The sequence below is a fragment of the Apteryx mantelli genome, chromosome 13 (genome assembly GCF_036417845.1).
Source record: "Apteryx mantelli isolate bAptMan1 chromosome 13, bAptMan1.hap1, whole genome shotgun sequence".
Taxonomy (NCBI): domain Eukaryota; kingdom Metazoa; phylum Chordata; class Aves; order Apterygiformes; family Apterygidae; genus Apteryx; species Apteryx mantelli.
The window spans coordinates 10,166,044-10,190,397 of NC_089990.1; the positions used below are offsets into that span (position 1 = coordinate 10,166,044).

The following is a 24,354-nucleotide window of genomic DNA, read 5'->3' on the forward strand; positions in this document are numbered from 1 at the left end:
ATCAGCTGAATTCCTCATTCCTATCTATGCTTGCACTTTTCATTACACTGTAAGGCATGAAATGGTCCTTAGCTCAATACATCAGCAAAGCATGATGTGGTTTTCTTTGTCTGCACCAGGATATCTTCATGGCAAATTTTGGCTTCACCTTTATATACGATTTGCAACACTGTTCTGATTTGGAAAAAAAAAAAAAAAAAAAGTAATTCTGTTTGATGGGTTAAACAGTCATCAGGATCTGCTTTTCTAAAAAAGAAAAACACTCCTCAAAAAGCACTGGTAAGTTTATTTCATTTCATATTGTGGAAGTATTGATTTTTCTAGAAAAAGAATTAACTTAGACTGTCATGAGGAAAGCTAATCATAGCAGGTAACATTTAAAATTTCAATTTATGTTTTACCTACCTATTTGTTTAAATATATGCCCCAGGAAAAGTCTGAAATACACTGAGACGCAGGGCACATTTCTGCTATCCTAACTCAAGTTAGTATTTCAAGCAGTGAAATATCTACAAGCAAGAACTGCACATGCAATTGCAACAACAGCATACTCTATACTGATGTCCAGTTAACACCAGTTGTTTTCTGCTTGTATCGTGTAGAAAAGAAAAAACAGAAAGTCACATCAGATAAAAAGAATAGTTGCTTACCCTCTGAGACTGAGGAAAATTTCATGGCAAACATAACATAAGCAAAAATTAAAGACTCGGTGCAGCTTCTCCTGAAGTCAAATGAAGCCTTGATCAGGCAACTGGTAAACCTCAATTGTGGCTTCAATTCTAACTTTCAGAGAGATCTTCCCAGTGATACTGGTTTGTTTTTTCCCCGTCTAAATAGGTTATAAGATCTGGCTGTCCCAAATCAAAGAAAGCACATTTTAAAAACATCTATTCTCCAGGTAATCATCCCCAGCATCTAAACCTATATGTAATAGCCCCCCCCCCCAAAAAAAAAGAGTTTTCACTTTACTTGCTTGTTTGAAACCTTTAAAGACCTTCAGAAAGTACAGTTAATGAGTGGGCTTACTTGAAAACACAAAGGACATGAAAAACACTATTTCTGCCACAGATTTTATATCTGTAATCAATTCAGATATTGCTGAAATTAGAAATTTTGGCAACCTAGTATTTATTTAAAAACAAACAAACAAACAAAAAACCACAAGCCAAGTTTGGAAAATGTCAGTTCAACATGAAACATGAATTTACTGATTTTGAACACGACAGCGGTTTTTTACACATTTTCCTCAGAAGTGTACTACACTGCTGTTCTAGGTTAAACACAAACATAAACATTCACCATTCAGATGAGAATAGTTCAACATAACTGCGTAACAATAACCCATACTTCTTGTGATTTTAACACTGCATTTGCAATTTCAACGTCAATACTGTGCAAATGCAGTTCAAGACTTTTTAAACACTATCAATACATACACTTTTGCACATAGATGCAAACTAAACTATAATTTTATAGAGACACACAGTTTTTTCGTTACTGCTTTTATTGTGATTTATTGGAGAGAATATTAGAGATTTTGCAATTGGTGATGTCTTTCCACATAGATGAAACTGAAGTTTTTACTCAATGCATTCGGGGAAGGTGTCTCAAGAAGGCAGAGCTGATTTTTAACTGTGGCTTATGTATTTGGTTTCAAGTGGACTGTGTAAACAAATCCTTAGTCCGTTATGCTCAGAAAGCATCACCATATCTGTGTTAACTAACATACTGATCTGTCTGGACATCAGCAAAAGATAATATTTGTATAAGGTAGATGAACTGAAGATGTCCATTTGACAGATTTGTGCCTTCCAGCTTAAGTCTATCACCCTTTCCACACAGAGACATGCTAAGTCATACATCATTGCTTCGTGACAGCTAGTGTGAAAACCAGAGCGTTGAATGCAGAAAGATGCAACAACTTGTCCCTCATCCTAACTCACTGAACTTTCCGTGCCTGGAAGCAAGACTTTCTCCTCCAGTCTTCAGTCAACCCCCTAAAGGGACGTTAGGATAATGGAACCTGACAGTTTTACAGTAAGGATGCCATAAACCACCCTAAAGGACCCTTGTATCAACCAACAAGAAGCAAATACCTCGACTCTTGAGTCACTGAATGCAAACTACCACCAGTCAGTGGTAGAGTTTTTAATCTACTTAGAAGCACTAATTCACAGCTATGAGGACACAAATCAGATATATTTTCCCCTTTAAGAATAAAATTCTGTGAGTGTTTCAGAATTAATCTGTTCATAAATGATCCCTTATCTGTCCAGATCTCTCTAGACAAATTACTATCTGTATAAAGAATATTTTTATTCTATTTCAAAACCTCTTCAGAAGGATCATATTCTTTTTGATTTTTCAGTTAATAAGAAAAAGGGGTTAATTGGGAGAGGGTGGGGAAAAAAGCTCTAAAATGACAGATGTTGAACTATATCATAAACAAATTAAAATATTCTTATGATGCAAAGATGATGTGGAATGATTTTGAGGTGAATAAGGAAGCCATAACAAAGCATAGAGACAATTTTTTTTTTAATTTTCCAATGTTCCTGAAGTTAAGTAATTGAAAAACAATGAGAAGCAAATATATTTCACTAGGCTTGCAAGGATAATGACATACCTAAGGGACAAAGATTTTACCTACACCTATTTACAATTCCTCCCTCAGCCCATCTTCTAAGTTTTTCTGTGATTACTAATAGAAAATAATATTAAAATGAAAGTTATTTGGTGCTTTTATACATTTGCAGCAGAATTTTTCAAAAAAATAAGAAGTCACTTAGCATTCATAGGGCATCATCCTGCAAGTTTCTGTGTCTTATTTTATAGCTTATTTGAGTTGATGTGTTTTTATCCACCCAGACAAAACTACCTGATCCAGGCAAGAGAAATAGTGGTAGGTAGCCAATTATTTTCATATGAACTGAAAGCTGGGCAAACACTATTCCACTATTTGAATTATTTCTTTTTATTTCAACATAACTTTTATAACATAAGATAACAGGACTATTCTGTGCATCTTTGATATTAGGGTTTATTTAACATTAAGTATCTTTACAATATGCAATACTAATAGCTTTTTCCCCCCCCTTTCTTTTCTCTCAGGAACAACATAACTGGGGTTACCTAAATATATCCTGTCCTAAGTCACTGAACCCATCCCTTTTTTAAAGCATTTACCAAAAACTTGCAGTGCAGAGCTGACACCTAATTTATCAGCATTTGGATAAGCCCACTACAAGTTTCTTTTATGGGAAGGTATCAGGGTATGAAATATACCCAATAATTTATGTCAGTATACATGCAAAAATAAGACAAATATTTGGGGGTGGGCATGCAGGGAGGGGTTTTGCATAGAACAAGTTAAGAAATAAAATTAGTATCAGCTCTAACTCTATTTATTAAACAGAAGCTCGAGGAAAAGGAAAATCTTTAAGTTCTAAAAATATATTTACTTTTCAGTAACTGATTTCTAGAGTAAAGAGCATTTACTTACAAGGTTAAGTCTAAGATCACTGCATCCCAGAACTTATTACTTCACTGAAACCAACTGATCTCAGGCTTCCAAAAAACAAAAAGGCTCTTTCCCTAATCACAGCTTTACAGAGCTGACATCTGAAACTCTATCAAACAGTACAAAAAAACTCAATTGAATCATATATTTGAGAGAGTGTTATGAATTTGTGAATAGTTTTAGCATTTTGAAGCTCAATTTTTTCAAAGAATTGACTTGGCGGGGGGAGAAGCTGAAATTCCCTCTAGCCCAAGACTGCAACTTTCCAGTCTAGCCCAATTGCACCGCACATGACTACTTCATGAGTAAAATAAATTAAACAGAACCAAAAATCCTAAAGTACTTGGAAGGTCAGTGCACCAACAGCGAACAGAAACATGCAATGGCACTTTAGCTTCTACGAATATAAAAAAAACGAATATAAAAGGGGATAGGACAGGTTTATATGAACAAGGTCTGTTTTGAAGTCCGCAAGCTCAGTAGATAGTATTCATGAATGTTCAAGGGACTCAGAATTTTTGTCAGTTCAGATGGCAATTAACCACATGTGTCTGTGGAAAAGGCAGGGAGAAGATACTTCCCAAGTGAAAAAAAAAAGGAGGCTATGTTATAACATTAGGCAAATACATTAACCTTTTAGCACTGACAGGGAAAGATGTTTCAGTTCTGACCTATTCCCCACCACCATTGTGGATTTAGCAAAAAAACTGCTCAACATCATGCAAAAGACACACCTGTCTGTCCTAGAAAACCTCTCCCTACTGAAGGGCAGTTAAAAGATACCTCAGAAAGACAACATGTACAAATTCATATTTATTAAATTCCACATACTGGAAGGTGGCCTCAGAGCTTGGCTGAAGTGCACCTCCAGAGCAGCATCTCCTAAATCTACTTTAAAGTTCCTAAATCTCTTAGCTTCCCCATGTATGCTGGCATGAGGAACAGCTGAGAAGATGTACTGTTCTGCAAATATATTAAGTATAATTCATATGAGCCATTACAATGGAGGTGAAAGTTAACCTGTCCTGTAAAGTTAGGCTGGATAAATCCTTGGCTAATTCAATTAAGGTACTCAAATGCCCCCCTTCCCCCGGCTCCATGCAATCAAACACTCATAGTTTTATTCTAAACTACATTTCAGGGGGAGGGAGTAGTCAAATGTTTTTTTTAGTCACATGTTATTTTCACCTTGTACATAAGCACTGCCAAACCCAAGATTTGATTTTAACAAAACCAGTATTTCTCAGTTTTAGGTTCAAATGCCTAAGTACTATTACTACCAGGGCCATCAATATACAAGTATATAACTGATTTTTGTTTTAGTGTCAGTGAATCTTTTTTTTTTGGGGGGGGGGGAGAGGGGGGAGATCACTAATGAATCAGATTTTACCTTATGACAAAAAACTAAAATTAAATAATCTATTGTGATTGCTGTATTAGCAAATCAAGAAAACTTCCTATCTCAAACACACACACTCCTGGATATATACAAGTCTGTAAAATGAAAATTCTAGGGATTTTGAATAGTTTTAACATTTCAGCCATACATCCTTTACACAATGAATTACTAAACAGAAAAGGTTGATAATTTATATATATATATATATATATAAAAATAAAGTGTATAACACTTTGGTATTAGTGGGTTACAATATATTTACAAAGGGTTTTTGACACATGAAAGTAAGAATTTGCAACCTAAATAATCCTATTAAGTGTCAAACTAATTTTCAATAAGACCCAACAATATTAATGAATGTCTGTTTACAAGTGAAAAGAGCTCAGTGTTGACAGTTTTTTCACGGAAGGTGGATGTTGGTAACAACAACCCCAGCTTTCTATGACCTATTTAAAGGGATAGGATACTACTACATTGTCCTCTCATGCTGCTGGAACCTACGCAGAAGAATCATCCACATGAATTTCAGGAGCAGTATCTTCACCTGTGGCATGCTCTCTCGTTCAAGCATGGTTTGAGAGTAAAAGTGAGGGTCACAAGCCAAGGGGTTTCTCTGGGGAGCTGTACCTTCCTGTTTCAGATGGTTCCAAACTGGAGTCACTTCTTCAGCTTCCACTTAAAGGAATGAAAGCATTGGAAAAAAAAAAAACACCTAAACAAACAAACAAACTGTAGGTTTAAGCAGCTGATGCTTGGACACCACAGAAAATCTGGTGAGCACCTCGGTTAAGATAATATAAATTTAGTTATAAAATGAGTTCCAGAGCGGGTAGGCCTCCACAAGTTCTGTCTGTGTCATTGTGCACTGTGTTTGCATGGACATCAGCCATCCCTCCTCTCTAACATAATGGTAATACTGAACTACTCCAGACAGTGGCATAACTTTAAAATAGAAACAGTCCATAGAAAGGTTGTTTGTCCTCTTCCACTGTTGATGATTCCCACCGACTAACCAATTTGTTTCATTGCTTATGAAGTGATTATCAACAGTAATTTCATAAATCTGACTTTCCGGTTTTGATTTAACTACAAATCCAATCTCACTCTATAATTTTGGTTTAACTACCTTCTTGGCTTTATTTTAGCATAAAACACATTTCCTTCCATTGATGATATTCACAGAGAAGCAGTGATATCAGTTACTTGATCCAAAAGTCCTGCTTGGCTCAGAAATAACCTAGTTGCAAGAGCAGGTTAAAAATCTGATTGTGATCTCCCTCTTGTATGGGTTGTGGAATTGATAAACCGCATCAGAAGGAAAGGGAAGACTTATACTGAAAGACATCACAAGAGATGATTTACAGTAGCAAGAGGTAACCTTTCTCATCAGATGCAAAACTGGCGTGTTGTGAGTCTGAGTAAGAATCTATTTTGTCAGAATACAGAGGTATTAACTGACAGTTACAAAAAGATTATAGTGTTATTCTACAAGGAATCTATCAGCTGCTTCTGATGATAGGTAAATACAGGAATATTACAGTAATAGGTAAGAGTAATGAAACTATAGTAATAACACCAATCCTGTTACATGTTAAAACAACCACCTATTAGCACACAGGCCTGTAGGATTACTCTAATTCTTAAGAGAATTCCCTGCTCCCGTAAGAGCACAGTCATGCTTTCACTCTAGTCCACTGCTAGCAGGGTATAATTGCAGGTATGCAAGGTGCCTGGTTGACAAGAAATACTGAAAGATCAATAAAAAGATTTCAGTTTAGAACAGGCATTCAGATGAATTTATTTGGGTGTATAAGCGTGACTCTCCATTACAGTGCTCTGAGTTGGAATTCTGTTCAAAAACTGCTCTGGAACAGATCCCCTTATTAACATCTAACAGAAGAATGAAGAAATGCTTCACATGAAAACCTTATAGTCATAGCAGAAGCCTCTGACACCTGTAAATTATAAGTGTATTAATCAGGTTATACTTAATACTAGTTTGCCTTGAATATATATAAATATATGCACACACACATATTTATAAATATTTTATATTTATATATGTATAATATATAATTGTTTATGTATATTTAAATATAAATATACTAAAACAGTGTAACCAACAGCAGTATTTAACACTGTAATGGCACAGCCAGGCACAACACGTAAGCATTTTATGTAAGACTATATGCAGTGTGACTGCCCACCTCAAGAGGCAAAGACCTGGAGACCTATGTAGCTGCACATAAGAGGCAACCAAGTGACAGAAGAATAAAGAACAAAATAAGCATAAAGCAGCAAACAGACAGGGCATCCTACGTAATATACAAGAAGCAGGACTGGCAAAACCAAGAACGAGATAAGCAGCATAGGGACAAGATGGGTCTCCTTTTTGGGAGGCAGGAAGAGAAACATAAAACACTAAGGATGATCAAGGAAAGACAGAGAAGAAAGAAGACAACTTCACTTCAGTTTCCACTTGTCATTAAAGAGCTCTCAAGACTGACCACATTGCTCCTAGCAACGAAGCTCAAAGACCTTACCCATCAGTGCTCACTACAGGACATCAGCTCTGTGGCACTCTATATTCACAGATAATTTAGGATGATTGTTGAAGACTAAGAGTTTTGCAATATTTAGTGATAATAACTGATAATGTGTGAGAACCAACTATTATCATGAAATATGCTGTTAACAAATGAACTTAGTAAAGTCTTGTTTTAAAGTTTAAAATTGGCCCAATTTATCAGTCTTCTAAATATTCCCATCACAGAAATCTCTAATTCCCCAAGGCAATATACACACACATACCCATATATCTGGTTGCAAAAATTTGAAGCCTGTAGCTCAGATGGCTCAAGTTGCGAAAAAAAAAATCCTACCCATTGGTGAACTGATATCACAGCGGCCCCCAACATTACATGAGAATATTGAGAGTAGAAAAGATTATTTTTGAGGATCACATCACTAAAGGAATTAATGCTGAGTATTTGGATATATTTTTGTGAAATATCCAGTCATCTCTTTCTTTAAACGAGAAGTAATGCCAGATGATTTGACTATTAATAAAATGAATTTCATAGGTAGCTGACAGCTAACAAAATGGCTCTCGCTAATTCTTTCCCATTTTGCAGCACAGCCACATGGCAATGTGACAACTACGTGAGAAAATGGAGCACAGAAAAATGCATTTTTGCACTCTTCCTGTGTTCTGAAAAGCTTACTGAAGCTTTTACATACATATATATTTTTATTTATTTTAACCTCATGTCTACCTGGACTCAGAACTACGATCAGTTGGACTTCACCCTCTCTGAAACCTCCCAGATCCTCTCCCCCAAAGTGAACAAGATCCATCCAAGTAACAGTTACAATCATAGCTTGTATCTTTACTTGCTGAAGAAGCAGCTTTTTTTTTTTCCTGAAATAGTTTATGTATAATTCATCAAAAGAGTTTCATACACTCAAGTGTTCTGAGTCAGGATTTCTACTGCTCACCAGAAACCTTCATTACCACCACTTTTTTTCCTCCTTCTTATTCTTACTTTTCTTATTCACTTTTGGAATTAACATTGTAAAAAATACTGAGACCTGAGTGGAATAACATGTGGATGCCGCTATTCCAAATGGTGCTGTTGGTTGCTGTAAATTGCTTCTTGGACTTACAGATACTTTCCAAGCTACGTGAAATTGGTGGCTCTGTTAAAGAAAGCGAATGCATAACTCAAAAAATACCTAACAGGCATGCAAGAGAACAATGCAACTAATTTGTGTAGGAGACCAGTCTACTGGGATATGATTTTATGAATTATTTTGGCTGTGGCAAATCTGGCACAGGAATTCACAAATTTCAGGCCATAACTCTTGTTTATCCCCATCACCTACAAACAACCTTCCTATTATTTGGGAAGAGCAGTTTTTCAGGGACACCAGAATAAATTTATAATGATTTTCTTTAATTATTTTATTAAAATAGCAAATTAAATTTCTCTTTGCTAGATCATCTCATATCACATTAGATCTTTAGACAAGGCCTTATTTCCTCTGCCTTACTTTAGGTAAGGAGATATACAGAGTTGTAGTTTGTATTTCAGACGAGCTCTTGCTTTTGTGGTACAGATATTCTATCACTTTGCTGATCTGTTACATGATGTTTCTGAACATATAGTCCAAAAATACACCACAACAGCAGTTTTGTTTTGCGAGTTATCTGAAGTGTTGCTCGCTCAGTCCCCAGGGACTCCTGATTTTGCTGTTCTCCCATATTTCTCCTTTTCCTAGAATAACAGCCTATTTCCCTTGGACATATTATCTAACATTTCCCTATTTAGATGGTATATTATTTTACCACCTGGTGTCTGTAGCCCTAGGGTTTTTTTTAATATGTGTTTTTCTGCTCTTATTATTTTCTGCTATTATTATTATTATTATCTATTTAGTATCCTGTTATCCGTTCCCCAGATTCTTAGTTAAAATGTCAAATAAAGATCACTTTGCATCCTGCTGGACATTCCACTGTCTAAAACAACACATAGGTCTGTTTACTCTAAATGCAACCTAAGAATTAATAAGCTTTTAAAAAGCTTATTATAACACCACCTCCTATTTTCATCTCTTTGTCACTATTTAGTAACCACTCCTCTGCAAGTGACTGAGGCAGCAAGAAATTTAAAAGAGCTGAAATGAGGCAGAATTTTATTTTGACTAGATTGCTAGTAAGCACTGATATCAGTGTATATTAGTTATTAAGCCAATCAAGTCATATTGGCCTGTATATATTACGTATTCTTGCAGTCAATGATGTAGATGTCAAATGGTTTGGAGCAGAAGACTATTAGATAGTTTGTCTGCTCAGCAAACAAAAGAAGTGAAGGCGTTTTCAGCCTCTCATACACTAATCTAACAGTTTTAGGATGCATTTCTTCCTTGTTCTAAACTCTCTGCTTAAGAGAATCAAATGAAAGTAATCCTTTACTTAGGAATCACATTATCAATGTCAAATCATTTTCTATCTATAACCAATTGTCTCTTACACACCTTTTTCTGCTATTTTCACATTTACATGTTATTCCTTTCTTCGCTAACTGCATGCTTTCCTTGTCATTTGCTAGAGAGGGTAAGAGAAGCCGAAATATGAAATACCTGCTTCTTACAAAGCCATTGGCATTGCTATCATTGCAATAGTGCATCTCTTTGACTGTCTCTCAGTTTATATCTGCCAAAACTTTACAGAATTCCTTCAACAAATGGACTCCCTTCTGTTCTGAAATAGTTCATCAGTATCAGTACACAGATGAGCTATTCCAGAACAGAAAAGAGGACATCTTTCCATTTCATCATTTCTCTGTAATAGGCATCACATCACAATCATCTGGGCTAAGTTTTACTGCTCAAATCTAACAGTCATGCAATAGGGAGACATCGACCCCCAGCAAAATATTTTTATACTGAAGTCTGTCATGTTGTTGGTGGTGAGACATCTTAATGGTCCAAAAAGACTGTTAGCTCAAGTGTATATCACTTGGAGTGCTGGTGGAGAGTTAATGCAGACATGCATGTTTCATCATACTGTTACAGAGACAGACATATACATATATAAGCAGCTTTCCACAAAGTGAAGGTATGATATCCTGTAATGCACCCTGGTGTATAGGCTAACATTTCAGGACAGGTATCTACAGATACGCATGTTCCATCATACTGTTACAGAGACAGACATATACATATATAAGCAGCTTCCACAAAGTGAAGATATGATATACTGTAACGCACTCTGGTGTATAGGTTAAGATTTCAGGACAGGTATTTACAGTGTACCACTACTATGGTGCACAGCTTCCTATTTTTAATGGGCTGGTGAGGACTGGCAACATTTGTGGGTTGGCAGTAACACAAAGACACACAGAAACATAGAAGAATGGAAGAAACCCACCTTAAGGAGTTCATAATGCTGAATACCATTCACACCAATGTCAGGGTCGATGGCAGAGGGAACAGAATAGCGAGAATTAATCGCTGTGTTTTCAGGGATAGATATGTTAATAACTGTTGAGGGGAAGAGAGGTGCATTGTCATTTATATCCTCTATTAGGAATCTGATCTTGACCAATCTGAAGACTTCATCAGGCAAAACAGCAACCTCCACCTCATAAAAGCAGCGGTTCTCACTAAAGATGCCAGAACACAGTTTCTCCCGGTCTATGCGGTTTGCAGTAGTGAATATCTCACCAGTGTTTTCCTCCACCCGAACTAATGGTACATCCCCAGTCTTGTACACAAGCTTGAACTGAAGCGGTGAGGAAAGGGGCACATCTGGGTCCAGTGTTAAGTTAAGATCCTTGAGCAAATTGCCAATCAGGACATTTTCAGGCAGTTCTTCCCGTACTGTGTAATTCTTCTCCTGTGCACCAGATTGAAATATAATACAGGCTAATAAGACTGCCAAGAGGTAGGTTCCAAACAGCAAGTCCATCTCCAGAATGACTAATGAATATTCGTGTAGAAGACCAAGTGTAGCTGGAAAAATGAAAAGAAAGAAACTCTTAAAAAATTACAGAATATTGTGTTCTTAAAATGATGGAAAGAGGATCTTTCCCTTAACAAATAACCTGAACTGTTGCAAAACCCAAATTAGTAAAATGGTATTTTACTTAACAATTCTTTATAAAATCTCTCACACATTTTTACTTAAAGCTTCTTACTAAACACTGAGGTAAGAATCTTAGAATTGGATCAGAATGAATGAACAAATTAATAAGTACAAATAAAGAACACTTTTTCCACCATGAGATTTTCCTTTGCTCCTCAAGAAAAATCTTTCTTTGAACCTGCTGCCATACTGTCCTTGATTTCTTCCTCTTGTCTCCAAAGAAAGAGGTAGGTAAGAAATTTGCAAGCAGCCATCTGCTGAGAACCACTTTTTTATACTTCTCACTCAGAGTTGGGAAACCAAAAACACTTGTCTTAATTTTCCCCCAAATTTTACACTGACAGAATTATGTAATACTTCTTAACAGTAAGGAAAGCTGGGTATTTTTAAATACAGAAATTTACATGGGCAAGAAAATCTGATCTAAATGGGGGGTCTGGTGAACTTCAGGTTGAAATTCCATCTAACACAGCTACAGACACTAATACAACAGTCCCTTTCTTTAGAAGGGCAAGAACTGACCTAATCTTTAGAAATAAACAAAAATACTACTATTCAACTCACTGAATTTTGGATTGTGTGTCTAAATGCATAAGAGCAGTGGACAAATCCCAACACAGAAAGACATCAGCTGAATATCCAAAGTTTTCAATCCAGAACTAAAGCTAAAAGATTTTTCCTAGCAACAAGGGTGAACTTGTAACGGTCTCAGTTCTCCAACTGCCTACCATATTGGCGAATAATCTCCATGCCAGATATTTCTCATTCATTTCCATTATAGTACTGATTTCTTTTGCTTCCTTTGGGTGTGGGGGGGAGAGTTTTTCAGGAATATCTGCTCTTTGATATGTGACAACATTTAATACATCTCCTAGAGAACGAGCTGAAAGCAGCTCTGTATCATTCTAAATCCACTTTGTTCATGCATAAATGAAGTGTTCTGAGATATCAACACCCTTGAAGTGACATATGAATTTGTTTGGGGCTGGAAAAGAGTATTTTGTTTTTCAACATAGTTTCTAAACAACAATATATTCTCCCCCCAAGACTGTTAACAACCTCAAACGCACTGCAGGATGGAAACAGAAAAGTATGACTTACAGGTACATAAAGATATATGCCTTCAGCTCAGAACCTTTCAGAAGAAAAGAGAATATAGAGTATGCCACATAGCATAGTCTTTGGTAATTCTGCCTTTGCAGAATCTAGGATTGTCTTGGACAGTCTCTGTGTTGCGTAAATGTTCAATAGGTTCCTTTAAAATGAATTTTTAGTCAATGAAATTTCAGCTCATACCACCTTAGCATCTGCTTCTCCTGTACCTATGCTACTAACTCACCTACATAATTTTCACTGTTCATATAAAAATTTAACTTCTTTTCCTGTCTTTTCTGACTTTATTCTCTGTTTTATAGTATAAATTTATTTACTCTTGCAGATCAAGTTGCAGTAGTTTAAGAAATTACTGAAGCCAGTAATTGTCTTCACCTGTTAGTTACTGCCTTTCAGCAATACCACTTTCAGAGTAATTTCAGTCAACATGCTTGACTTTGCAGTGAAGCAGATTAGGAACACTAACATAGTTATTCCATTTCACCTCTGGAGTGGTAACCTGTCTCTGATTGGGAGTAAGTAACAGAAAGAAAGCAACTTGTTTTAACACCTCAACTAGGTCTGGAAGGTGTATCTTTCTACATCAGCATGATTTAACTGTAAAGCATGTTCTGGCTTCACAATTATACAAAAGGAGCAACATGAAATAAAAATCCTACCACACAAGTCTTTACTTATCAAAAAAACATTGCTCATTGGGGTAATTCAATTAACCTGGGATCACTACGTGGGTGAAAACTGGATATGCAGTTTATGTGGCATAGGTACCAAATCATCTGCAGGATTTTGGTAATTCAGTGTATGGCACATTACAACACTAAACAGGCTTTCAGGAGTGAAGGAACTGTATAGTATAAACAGTCATTTTACAAATCCATTACAATGTTAACATTCTTTTAAATATGTAAATAAGGAATATCAGCAGATATTGATTATCGTTAATGGTAACAGTATGAGTTTAATGAAAGCATCGTGACAATAGAGTGCAAATATATTGACTATAATGTTCTTTTGTAACCGAGGTGTATTATATTTCTATCAATACAACTCTAGCAATCATCACACCTCCTAAAGGAATTGCACACAGACATTCAACCTGCAGCAAGAAGATGTAATTTCAGCAAATATGTTTTTATATCCACTATTGTTAAAATAAATATATTTACAATATTTCCATGCACAACAGCAATAAAAATGTTCTGGATACAGTGAAGAGTTGATATTTAAATGTTCCTATCAAAACAAGGTTTCAGAATGGTAGCATGTTCTGAACATACCAGAAAGCAGTATTAACCTCCAGTAGAGGAGAAAAAATGAAATAAACTGAAATACTATAAAACTGGAAAACACACCATATTATGTCATCTCTGGAGTAATATTTAAACTTGTAGTTCACTTCTGAGCAGGAGGATTAAAAACAAACTTTAAAATAAAGCAAATTCCAGTACCTATATTAAACTTCTCGGTGACAACACTGATATAAAAATTACCTATAAATTACAATAATATAAGAATATTATATTGAGATACATACAATCTACCAACTACTCTTATACTTTAATATATTTTGATTATTAGTATGGCAATAAATGCTACTTTGCTCCTCTCTCACTCTGGTTTGGAAGTTACAGGAAATTTTAATTACACTGAATAAAGAAAGTTTACATTTTATCAAGGAAGTTTTATAAGGCAATTTCAGGGTGAGCACCCAAGTCTAACAACCTAAAAACTTCAGGAAAAGTTTTCCAAATCAATTCTGAAGGTAGTGATAGTACCATTAGATAATTTAGATTAAAAATAACTAGTAAGTAATCCAATAATAGACAGTTATAACCCCAGTGGTTTTTCTAGGGATTATAAAACAGCAAGAGCAGGACCCAAGAGGTTTGTCTGCCAACCTGAGGATGAAATTTCCTAGCATTACATTATTATGCATACTCCATTTTTTAATGAAACAAAGCTTGAAGAATTCTATTAGAAGTATTTATGTCATATAAAAATACAGTAAAACCAAAAAATAATAGAATACTGTTATTATATACTACGCCAGATAAACATTAACATGGCTTTTATGTTGTCTGCTATCACCATAGATCTTCCTGAACAAATAAAGGACATAGTCATGTAATAGGTAGGGTTAGGAGCTTTTGTAGAAAATGGTCTAGTCTTGCAGTTGAAAAACAACCAACAGTAATTTGTAATTCCTGGAGTTCAGGAGCATATAACTATTTTGAAATGCTCTTTATCTGCCTCTCTAAACAACTCTAGGAACACTTTTGAACCTTTAATAACCACAGCCATGGTCCTTTAAGGGGAAAAAAAATCCAACACAATTCAAGTTTTCTTTCTAGATATATGAAGGAATATCTTATGCCATAGTGAAAGGGTTGTTCTTAAAGAAACCTATTTATACAGCCATAGTGGTATGATGTCCATCATTTGTGTCACAGCACTGATGGGAATACTATGGCAACAACAATGCAGAGAAAAGAGTAGCAGGAGGCACTCTAACAACAAAGCATCATTTTGAAAGATGTTTACAATACCAGAATATTTCTAATGATATACAAAATTCAACATCTCTTATATTTGTGTACATATCCACATATTGCACATATACATACCATAAAGTGGGAACACTGAATATAAATACAAATCTAAAAGCAAAAAAGAATGGTTAAAGAAATTACAAATGGAGATGACAAAGTCAGACAAAACAGGACATTAAGAGTAATCGTCAGAAGAGAGCATGTGAATGATAACAGATGGTGGAAAAAGTTAGAGGTGAACTAAAAGCCAGACAAGATAAAAACCCAAACAGGTAAAAAAAAACAAAAACCAAAAAACAAACAAAAAAACCCACAAAAGAACACTGAGCAAAATGGCAGAGTCACAGAGAGTCACAAGAGAGCATGTGGAAACAGGCTTTCTTGATAACTGAAGTATATATACAAAGAAATATGGCAAAGTACAAAAGGCTAAATACAGTAGTCCAACTGTAAGGAACCTTTAATATGCTCCAACATTCACTAACACTTGTAAGGTGGTAAAAAAAATTATGAACAAAATTGTTTAACATAAGGTAATATTAAGCTTGCCAAGCCATTTTCCCAGCTTTCAAAAGAACACATTCATGTCTGTACTGCTGACTTCTGAGCTAGGAAAGGCAAATGCTTCAGATGGACAGCATGGAGGGCAGGAGGGGAAAAAACAATTATGAATTCTCTGTCTTCTATGCAACTGTTTATGCACTAAAATATATATGCTTTTTGCCCAGTATAATAAATAGTGATGGCATAATCTAAATATTATCATTTCTTCAGTTTAGCAGCTGTCAAATCATACCCTGACAGATAGAGAGAAAATAAAAACTATAAGCACCTAACTGGAGTATGATGTAAATGTAGATTCCAAATCTGTTCTTTATACAAAAGACTAACTGGTCCCACCGGAGTCAAAATTCCTGTATTCTATTATAGGACTGGACTGCTATGTCTTACTTAAGAGGACCAAAGAAAAGTAGCAAAGGCAGTAAGAGGCCAGGTGTTCACTTCAGATGAAAATGAAGGACTATATCTTGATACCAAGGTTCAGATTTAACTTAGATTAAGAATAAGAAAGATTTGCTAATATTTTGTATTATTTACAATGTTATAACAGTGTACAATATTATTAAAACACTCCATCAAGCTTTGAGGAAAAAGTTATGTACACTATTTCAAGAGTTCAGGAATATTACATTGAAGTCTGAAACTGCATCACTTTCCAAATACTACAATCATAACAGAAAGGAAGCCCTGCAAATAACATTCCCATTCTTTTCTTCATGTTCACGAACTATTTTAATTAAGTGTACAAATTCAGGTAATATACCTCACTTTTTCAATATAATAACCCTTTCTTTTGCTGCTGATTAATCCTGGATTCTTAAATACATGTATTTAAATCACTGTGCTAAATCAGTGTTTCTCACAGCAAAAGACCCCTGTAAGGATCTGCAAGTGACATGAGCTCTCTTTGGCAGTCAGTAGTAGAATAAGAAAAATCATTTAACTGAAGTATGAGCTATTTGTAACTATCCCAGTTTGCAGAGGCTTCCTACAAGATGTCTATTGTCTATAGATAACTAAGCAGTTCTGTGCCATATGGGAGAAGTTTCAAATTTCTGAATTCTTCTGTTTAATGTTGACATGGTTATCAACTTTATTCTGTAGACTTCAACTGCTAGATTGTTAGGTAGATGATTTTCCTGGTATTGCAGGTTTTTTCTTTTTCTGTTTTTTTTTAAACTATAAATCAGTAACATAGCTGAAAACAGTAATACCTATTCTTTGTCTCATGTTCAAGGAACGGACTGGTTAACTTAAACTTTTTGGAAAAATTAACTAAACCAAACTTAATGTTTCTAAAAAAAGCATACCCTTTAGATGTATTTATTACCATTTCAGATGACAGCAAGAAACACTGAAAAGCTGTTTTCTAACAGGAAACACCATTGTTTTTTTTAAGGTAAAGAAACAAATGATAGCAAACCACCTTTAACTCATTTCACACTCTGTACTGTTTCAAACAAATTATTTTGTAACCATCACTATTTATGCACAGAATCCACTCCACAGACAGTGTATTTCATGATCATATTCAAAGAGAAAGACCTATCTCAATGAGAAACAGGCAATCCGTTACATTCTCAAGGCCCTCAAACTCATTCCCTGACATGATTTCACTCTAAATTCACAAAGGGACTGATTTACTATTTTTTTAATATGATGGTGCTGATTTCAATGAGTTTTCTTTAACTTGATTTTTTTTCCCAGTGATGAACAGAATGAACTGGAAATTCTTACCACCACTGGAAAGCACCACCCCACACCCTTAAAGTCGACAAAAGAAAAAACTGAGCGGGATCCACAATTTGCTTCAGATTCCGTGCTTTCCTGATTCATAGTCTTCACTAAATTAGAAATAGTTTTTAGTTTTTTACTTTTTCATGGGGGAAGGGGAGAAAATACTCTTTACTTAAAGAAATAAAAAGTTAATGAGCAAAAGATGGATTCTTGCAGTCACACAAATGAGAAATCAAGGTGTAGAAAACAGGAACACCTTATTTTCTTACTGCAACAGAATTCTATATTCCTAGTACTAGTCCACAACTAATGCCTGCTTATTAGGATTTGTATCAAGATGCTGGAAACACTGAGCAGAGTTAAAAATATACAACAGACAGTAATCATGCTGTATGGACAAACTGAACTCAGGCACATTGGCATATGGCATCGGGGTAATTTCTTTTAATTGTTCCACATGAATCCCCATAAAGCTGAATCCTCTTTTTTACTAAAATGGTAAGTACAGTCTATGTTTCAGAAAACACATCTAGTAACCACTCAGCACATGTTTTAAAAATACCCTGTCACTTATTTCAGGAAACTGTAACAATATGCGGCATCAAATTTATTTATATACCAGTAACGCTGGGAAATAGATGCTGCTGCCATTAGCAGTGAAACAGTTTTGCACCAGAGCTGAATAGAAAGCTTAAGGTTGAGGACAAAATCCCTGGAAAAAAAGGTGAAGATCTCCCTGATGATAACATGACTATTTCAGTTTTCTTAGATAGAAACACTATAGTATGGGGGAAAAAAACAAAACAAAAATCCTGTAATGCTGCTGAATGCTACAATTCCAAAGCTAACACAACATTGTACTGCCAATTCAAATATATATTCAGTAAAATCCAATAAAAGGAACGACATTCAAAAATAAAGCAAAAATCAAGTTATTAATATTATGATGCATAATGCCATTTACTATTTTACTTGTGTATTTGTACACTTGAATACATTTTTATACATTAAATGGCTCTATTTAATTTTCAGATTTGAGGCATAAACAGATTTTGATAGAACAAAATCTGTTTATGCTTCAAAATTGAAAATTAAACTTCTGCTAAGGCAAACAAAAGAAGAGTTACCCATGAGCCACTGGCTGGAGAATGTGACATCGCAGTAAGAATTTATGTTAAATCACCTACGTGATCATTAGATGTATTTCAACTTTAAATTTATGCTTTTTAAAATGAAAGTAAGTCACATTTTAGTCACTTGGGTCAAATCCTTTGAAACAGTGACTGTCAATATCACCTGTTTCATACATAATGCATTTTGCATTTTTGCCCTGCTGCCAGTTAGTCTCTCGCGTTATGGAGTAGCAGAAAAACAGATTTCATAGCATCTACTAAACAATTCAGGTATTTCTGAATTAAGGAATGGGGATATTGTTTATAGTGGAATGCTTTTCTGTCAATTACCTACTCATTCTAAATACACTTCTTCCTAAAATTCCAGCTATAAATGACATTTCTTCATTCCAAAGTAGAAGAAATCAGCCTTCTTCTCACCTCCAACCCTTCAATTCCAAAAAAGACATGTTTAACTGCACAAGAAAGAAATGCAGCATGCACAAGAGATACTGTGTTTAAAACACATTAATTGGTATAAACCTAATGAGAACTTATAAAGCATCATTCTATTAATGACCAAGAAAGATTCAAACCTATTTCTTTGCCCCTTCTTTCCTAATACTGGTGTTTGAGGATTCTATTTTTAGATTAATACAATAGGAGTCTATCAGTACTGTGGTGCTTCCAATAGAGCTTACTGTGTAGAGTTTTGGACTATTTCAAACCATCTGAGATATATATTTCCATGCTATGTGATATTGCTATTGGTCTATGAAGAACTCCACATGTATGATATAAGATTAGCTATATCCAGTTAATTAACTGCATGCTTTGTAGGCAGAAGGCAGCTATCATCTAGACTTCCACGCTTTTCCAAACTAGATTTCACTTGGCAAAATTAAGGCATTAAGACATATTAAAAATAATTACAAAGTACATAGCTGACTTCTATGTATTATGATATCTGGTTACTACCCTTTACATGAAAAAAGGGTAATCTTTTTGAATTCTGACACTTCTGAAAGGTGTGAAAGGAAAGGATTTCTTCAAAATACAATTAACTGAAGGAAAAGAATTTAACAAAAGATTAAAATCCTGTGAAATTTGACTAGTTCAGAATTCCCTGTAATGGTAACAGCTCCCTCTGAAGAACTAGCTACAGATACTGTAGTCAGACGCTGTAGAACATCTGAAGAAAGATCTTTGATAACAAGAGGAATCTCACTCAGCTAACACACATACCCAATGTCAGGCCCCTCATCCTGCAACCAGGAATGGCTATATATGCTCCTGAGCTTGACAGCTTCAACACTACCCTCATCAAACTGCAAAACTTCTCTCTTCCTTTGCAGGCGGAGGGAGGGAGAAGAAGGGCTAGTCTTCCATTCCCTTGTGGATGTAAAGAATCAGGGTACATCACTGCAATATGATTCCAGAAATATACAATGACTCTCAATAACCACTTCCCAACAACCACTTCCTAACCTAATGATACTCTAAGTCGACCAAGAACTGTAGTATATTGCACAAGCATCTCTTCTAAAGTCAGCTGGTATGAAATCATCTACCATGTCCCTTCTGTAAAGTTTCTTCATCATTTCATATGAAGAGATATGAGGTAGAATCCTCAAATTTGAGAAAGGGATTGTATAATTAGCTGTAGGACTCCAATATGCTATCGCCCACTTTCAGGGGTGCCACAGAAAGCCAGAACAATCTATATGATGACACTGTTCCACTACCTCAGCATTTCGCTCTCCTAAAGATGTAGCCTGCTTTCTAAGGTTGTGGAGAGTCAGTCTGACCACATCTCAATCAGTGGCTACCTAATACAGTTGAAGGGGCATAATGACAAATACAGTATAACTAAAACCTATATGAACTTTTGTACCTCATTCTTGAAGGCTGCTAGGGATAGGGTGGGGCTAGGTAGTGATATCTACATAAGGAGAAGTCTATGTGCATGTGGAAAAGTGCTTTGAAATAAACCTCATGTAAACAGGCTACAAAACTAGACATACAAAAAGCAAGTCAACAGGTGCTATAAGCTACTAATGCTCAGATTCTGCCTTTTAATTTAAGGAACTCACCTATTGTGATTCAAATCACAGGTACTTCCAGAGGCAACTCAGCCCACTTACCTCTGCACAGAGGACAAGTAGACTCCTAAACTGGGAAAGGTATTTAAATACAGAATCAGCAGGGATGAATACTAATTTCTAAAAAGTCTTAAGAAAAAGAAAGGATTTTTTAGATGACAGTGGAGCTTAGTATGACCTCACATGGAATTTAATGGACATCACACATCTAGGGCATTTGAGAATTTGTAACTCAAAGCATGCTGATTGCATCTACACTGAAGATACTGCTCAACTACCTAAGCAAGTAATGTTATCAAGTGCTGCCAACATGATAGGCTGCACAGAGGTCATGCAAACAAACCTGATATGTGCTGAGTTCTGTACAGGTGCACTTGGATACTGGTATCCAGGCTAGGCAGTTCAGAGCTAGCTCACAATCTGTAACCACGAAGAAGAGGTCAGAAATAGAAAACTGATAATAAGCCTGCAAGTTCCAGGATGTATTAAAGGTTTGGTTCCCCACCACCTTGTTTAACCAAAAGTTCCATTCATGGGAACTTTCTTCCTAAACCATTAAGAAAAAGATAATCTAAGCATACTTTCATTTTTTCTTAAAAATACTACTAATAATACAGTCTTGTGTTTAAAACAATGCTCTTCTATTTATATTTTGTAATTCTTGTTACACACCCCCCAAAATCTGGAATTTTGCATTTGTTATATCAAATTTCAGAAAGGAAAAGGATTTAAAAAATTGTCTCTCTTGGACTCGTGTTAGACTTTGACTAATACCAGAATCCTATTTTTTCTGGACATATCTTTTTTAATCACTTAAGTTTGTATTTTGTACTTCCATGAGTTTCTTTCTACTTCAGCATAACATACTCTCAAAAGTCTAACTGCTCTGTGAAGTTACTCCCACAAATTTTCATAACAAGTTCTTAGAAAATTCCTACAAGCCTGAAAAACAGGGAAGAAAGAACTTTCGCCATATCCCCTGCTCAACAAATTATCACTAAGCCTACAAAAACATGATCAGGAGATCATAGTAAAAATGTATCTATAAAACATATTTTAGTATTTGTTTATTCCAACCTCCTTCAGGCTGTCTGAAAACAGACATTTCTGTGCCTTTCTTATCTTGTCAGACTCATGAATGAATATGTACATGTATACAAATTGCATATGCTTATGTACTCCTTAATTAGCATAGCTCATTATTAAAATTGTAATTAATAGCTATCTAAGCATCAAAGAACTTATACTTTTTTATTTTCTATTTTTGTCAGTAAAATGGGAACAAAATAGTTCAGGCAATTTTACGTATATCCTTGCAAACACTTCACAAAAGCAAAATATGTTTCTTAGTCAATCCATTTCCTTCAAGCAAAAGTTTGTATAGTGCAGAAATGAAAGGAAATTTAACAGTAACACAGTCCCCATGGAATTCTTCAGATAAGAAACGGTATTTTTTTATTCACTGGCAAAGGAATGACTAGCTTTCATATGGGATTCCTTGTTCTTTTTAAGATAGCTTAAATGTGTGATTCAAACTATAAGTTACTGGTCAATGGTTTAAAACAGAAAAAGCATCAGAGAAGAGGTTACCTATGCCATCCTTGACATGTAATTCTCACCAATTAACAGTCTAATTACTGTGTTTGTCCAAAGATGTTACATGTAATATATGGATACAATACACAGGAATAAACAGTAACTTAAATTGACCCCTGGAAGCTCCAAGATGTACCATGACAAGAGGCAATGGGCACAAACTGAAACACGGGAAGTTCCATCTGAACATGAGGAAAAACTTCTTCACTGTGAGGGTGACAGAGCACTGGAACAGGTTGCCCAGAGAGGTTGTGGAGTCTCCTTCTCTGGAGATATTCAAAACGCGCCTGGATGCAATCCTGTGCAATGTGCTCTAGGTGACCCTGCTTGAGCAGGGGGGTTGGACTAGACGATCTCCAGAGGTCCCTTCCAACCTCAACCTTTCTGTTAAAGAATATTCTCTTAATGCATAGTTACACGGGTCCAAATGCTACCACTGGGGAAGCAATCAAAGCATTTTTAGATGATTAGCCCTATTTAAATACAAAAGGGGAATAAATCATTGCAGTATGTAAAACAAAAGATTCTTACAACCAACATGATATGTGACAACATGGGCTTTTCCTTACAGTGAGCACAAGAAAAAACACCTAAATCTAGGTTTTATTATAATATAAACCAAACCCATGAACATTTTATAGAGAAAACCCAGTATGACACAGAACTGAAAGAGGATTGTAAATACATTTCTCTTCACTCACTGTCTTGGCAGGTGAGCCCCCTTCCTCCAGGTCTGTATTAAAGCCAAGCTAGTTCAGAGGTTTAATTGCTCCCTCCACAGCCCCTAGAGGCGTTTCCAGAAAACTTCTTTCTGTCACCCCAACACAAAGGCACAGCTACCATCTCTGGCTTCAGAAGGCCTTGCACCAAAAATTGTTGGAGGCAGGGAAATATCACAATTTACTAGCTCTCGCCTCATTTTCTACCCTCTGTATCTGCTTTGGACCATGCCGAAACCGGGAAAACGCTCCCCACGAGACACCACCATGCTTCGCCGCCTGCCCTCAGCTTCGAGAGGGTTCTCTGGGGACGCCGGCAGCGGGCGGCAGCGGGCGGCAGCGGGCGGCAGCGGGCGGCCCCGCCCTCACCCCACCCGGCCCCGCCTCCATTTGCCGCCGCGTGCCCCGCACGACCGTAACGGACCGGCTCCCTCGGCGCCAGTCACGGCCTGGTAAGGGAGAGACTTCTAATCACATATAAGCTATGTAAGCGAGTAACGGAGATACCGCCCTCCCGTGGTCTACTGCAGCTGCGCGGTAGAAACTGCACCACAGGCATGCACGGAGTCTGTTGCTCTAGCTGGCAGTTAAAGGAAATGGGGGACAAAGGGAAGCTGTAGTTTTTGGAAACTTTTGTGTGAATAAGTGTTCATAAGGAATGCTGCCCTCTGCAAGTTCTAGCCCAAGTTACCACAGTCTGGCCTACATACAGTTCTGTGTTTCACAGGTTCAACTGGATAAATTATTACGTTCGTGCTTTCCCAAAGCCACTTTAGTGCAACACTGTTGGCACAGACTAAGTGGCATGAGAAAAAAACCCTGTATTTAGAGTCTATAAAGCACTTTAGGGATCTTTCAAAATGAACGGTGTTATAGACATAAAAGGTATTAGCAAGAGCAGCTGCAGCATTGCATGGTATTAGAAAAATCTATGAGAAAAAGTGAACCACCCTTTCTCCACTAACTATGGAAAATTATAGAGAAGAAAATGAAAAGTAATTTGGTATAAGATTTCTTGTGATGTATTAAATGGGAGAGCAATAGCATCTGAGTTTGATCCCAGTTCATTATAATTAATAGGATTAAGATCAAGCCTTACTTACTAATTCATATCTCACACTATAAAAGGCATGAATTTACCTCTCATGTCCTTAAATATATATAAAATATGTATATAAAATATACATATTTAAAAAATCAAATTCAGTAACATCATTTGATTATTTCCTTGTGACCCAACTCCATCTGCCTTTAATTATCTGTTGTTCTTATTCCAATCCTTACAACTTTTTCTATG

The 24,354-nt window shown here is 36.0% G+C and overlaps 1 protein-coding gene across 1 annotated transcript in view; it reads right to left on the reverse strand.

The window, feature by feature from the left end:
- Positions 1-24,354, reverse strand: part of PCDH11X (protocadherin 11 X-linked) — a 542,595-nt gene that overhangs the window by 473,316 nt on the left and 44,925 nt on the right. Inside the window, exon 2 of the mRNA XM_067304432.1 lies at positions 10,852-11,435. Coding sequence (XP_067160533.1) covers positions 10,852-11,391 — 540 coding nt within the window. The 5' untranslated portion in view covers positions 11,392-11,435. The remainder of the gene's footprint in view (positions 1-10,851; positions 11,436-24,354) is intronic.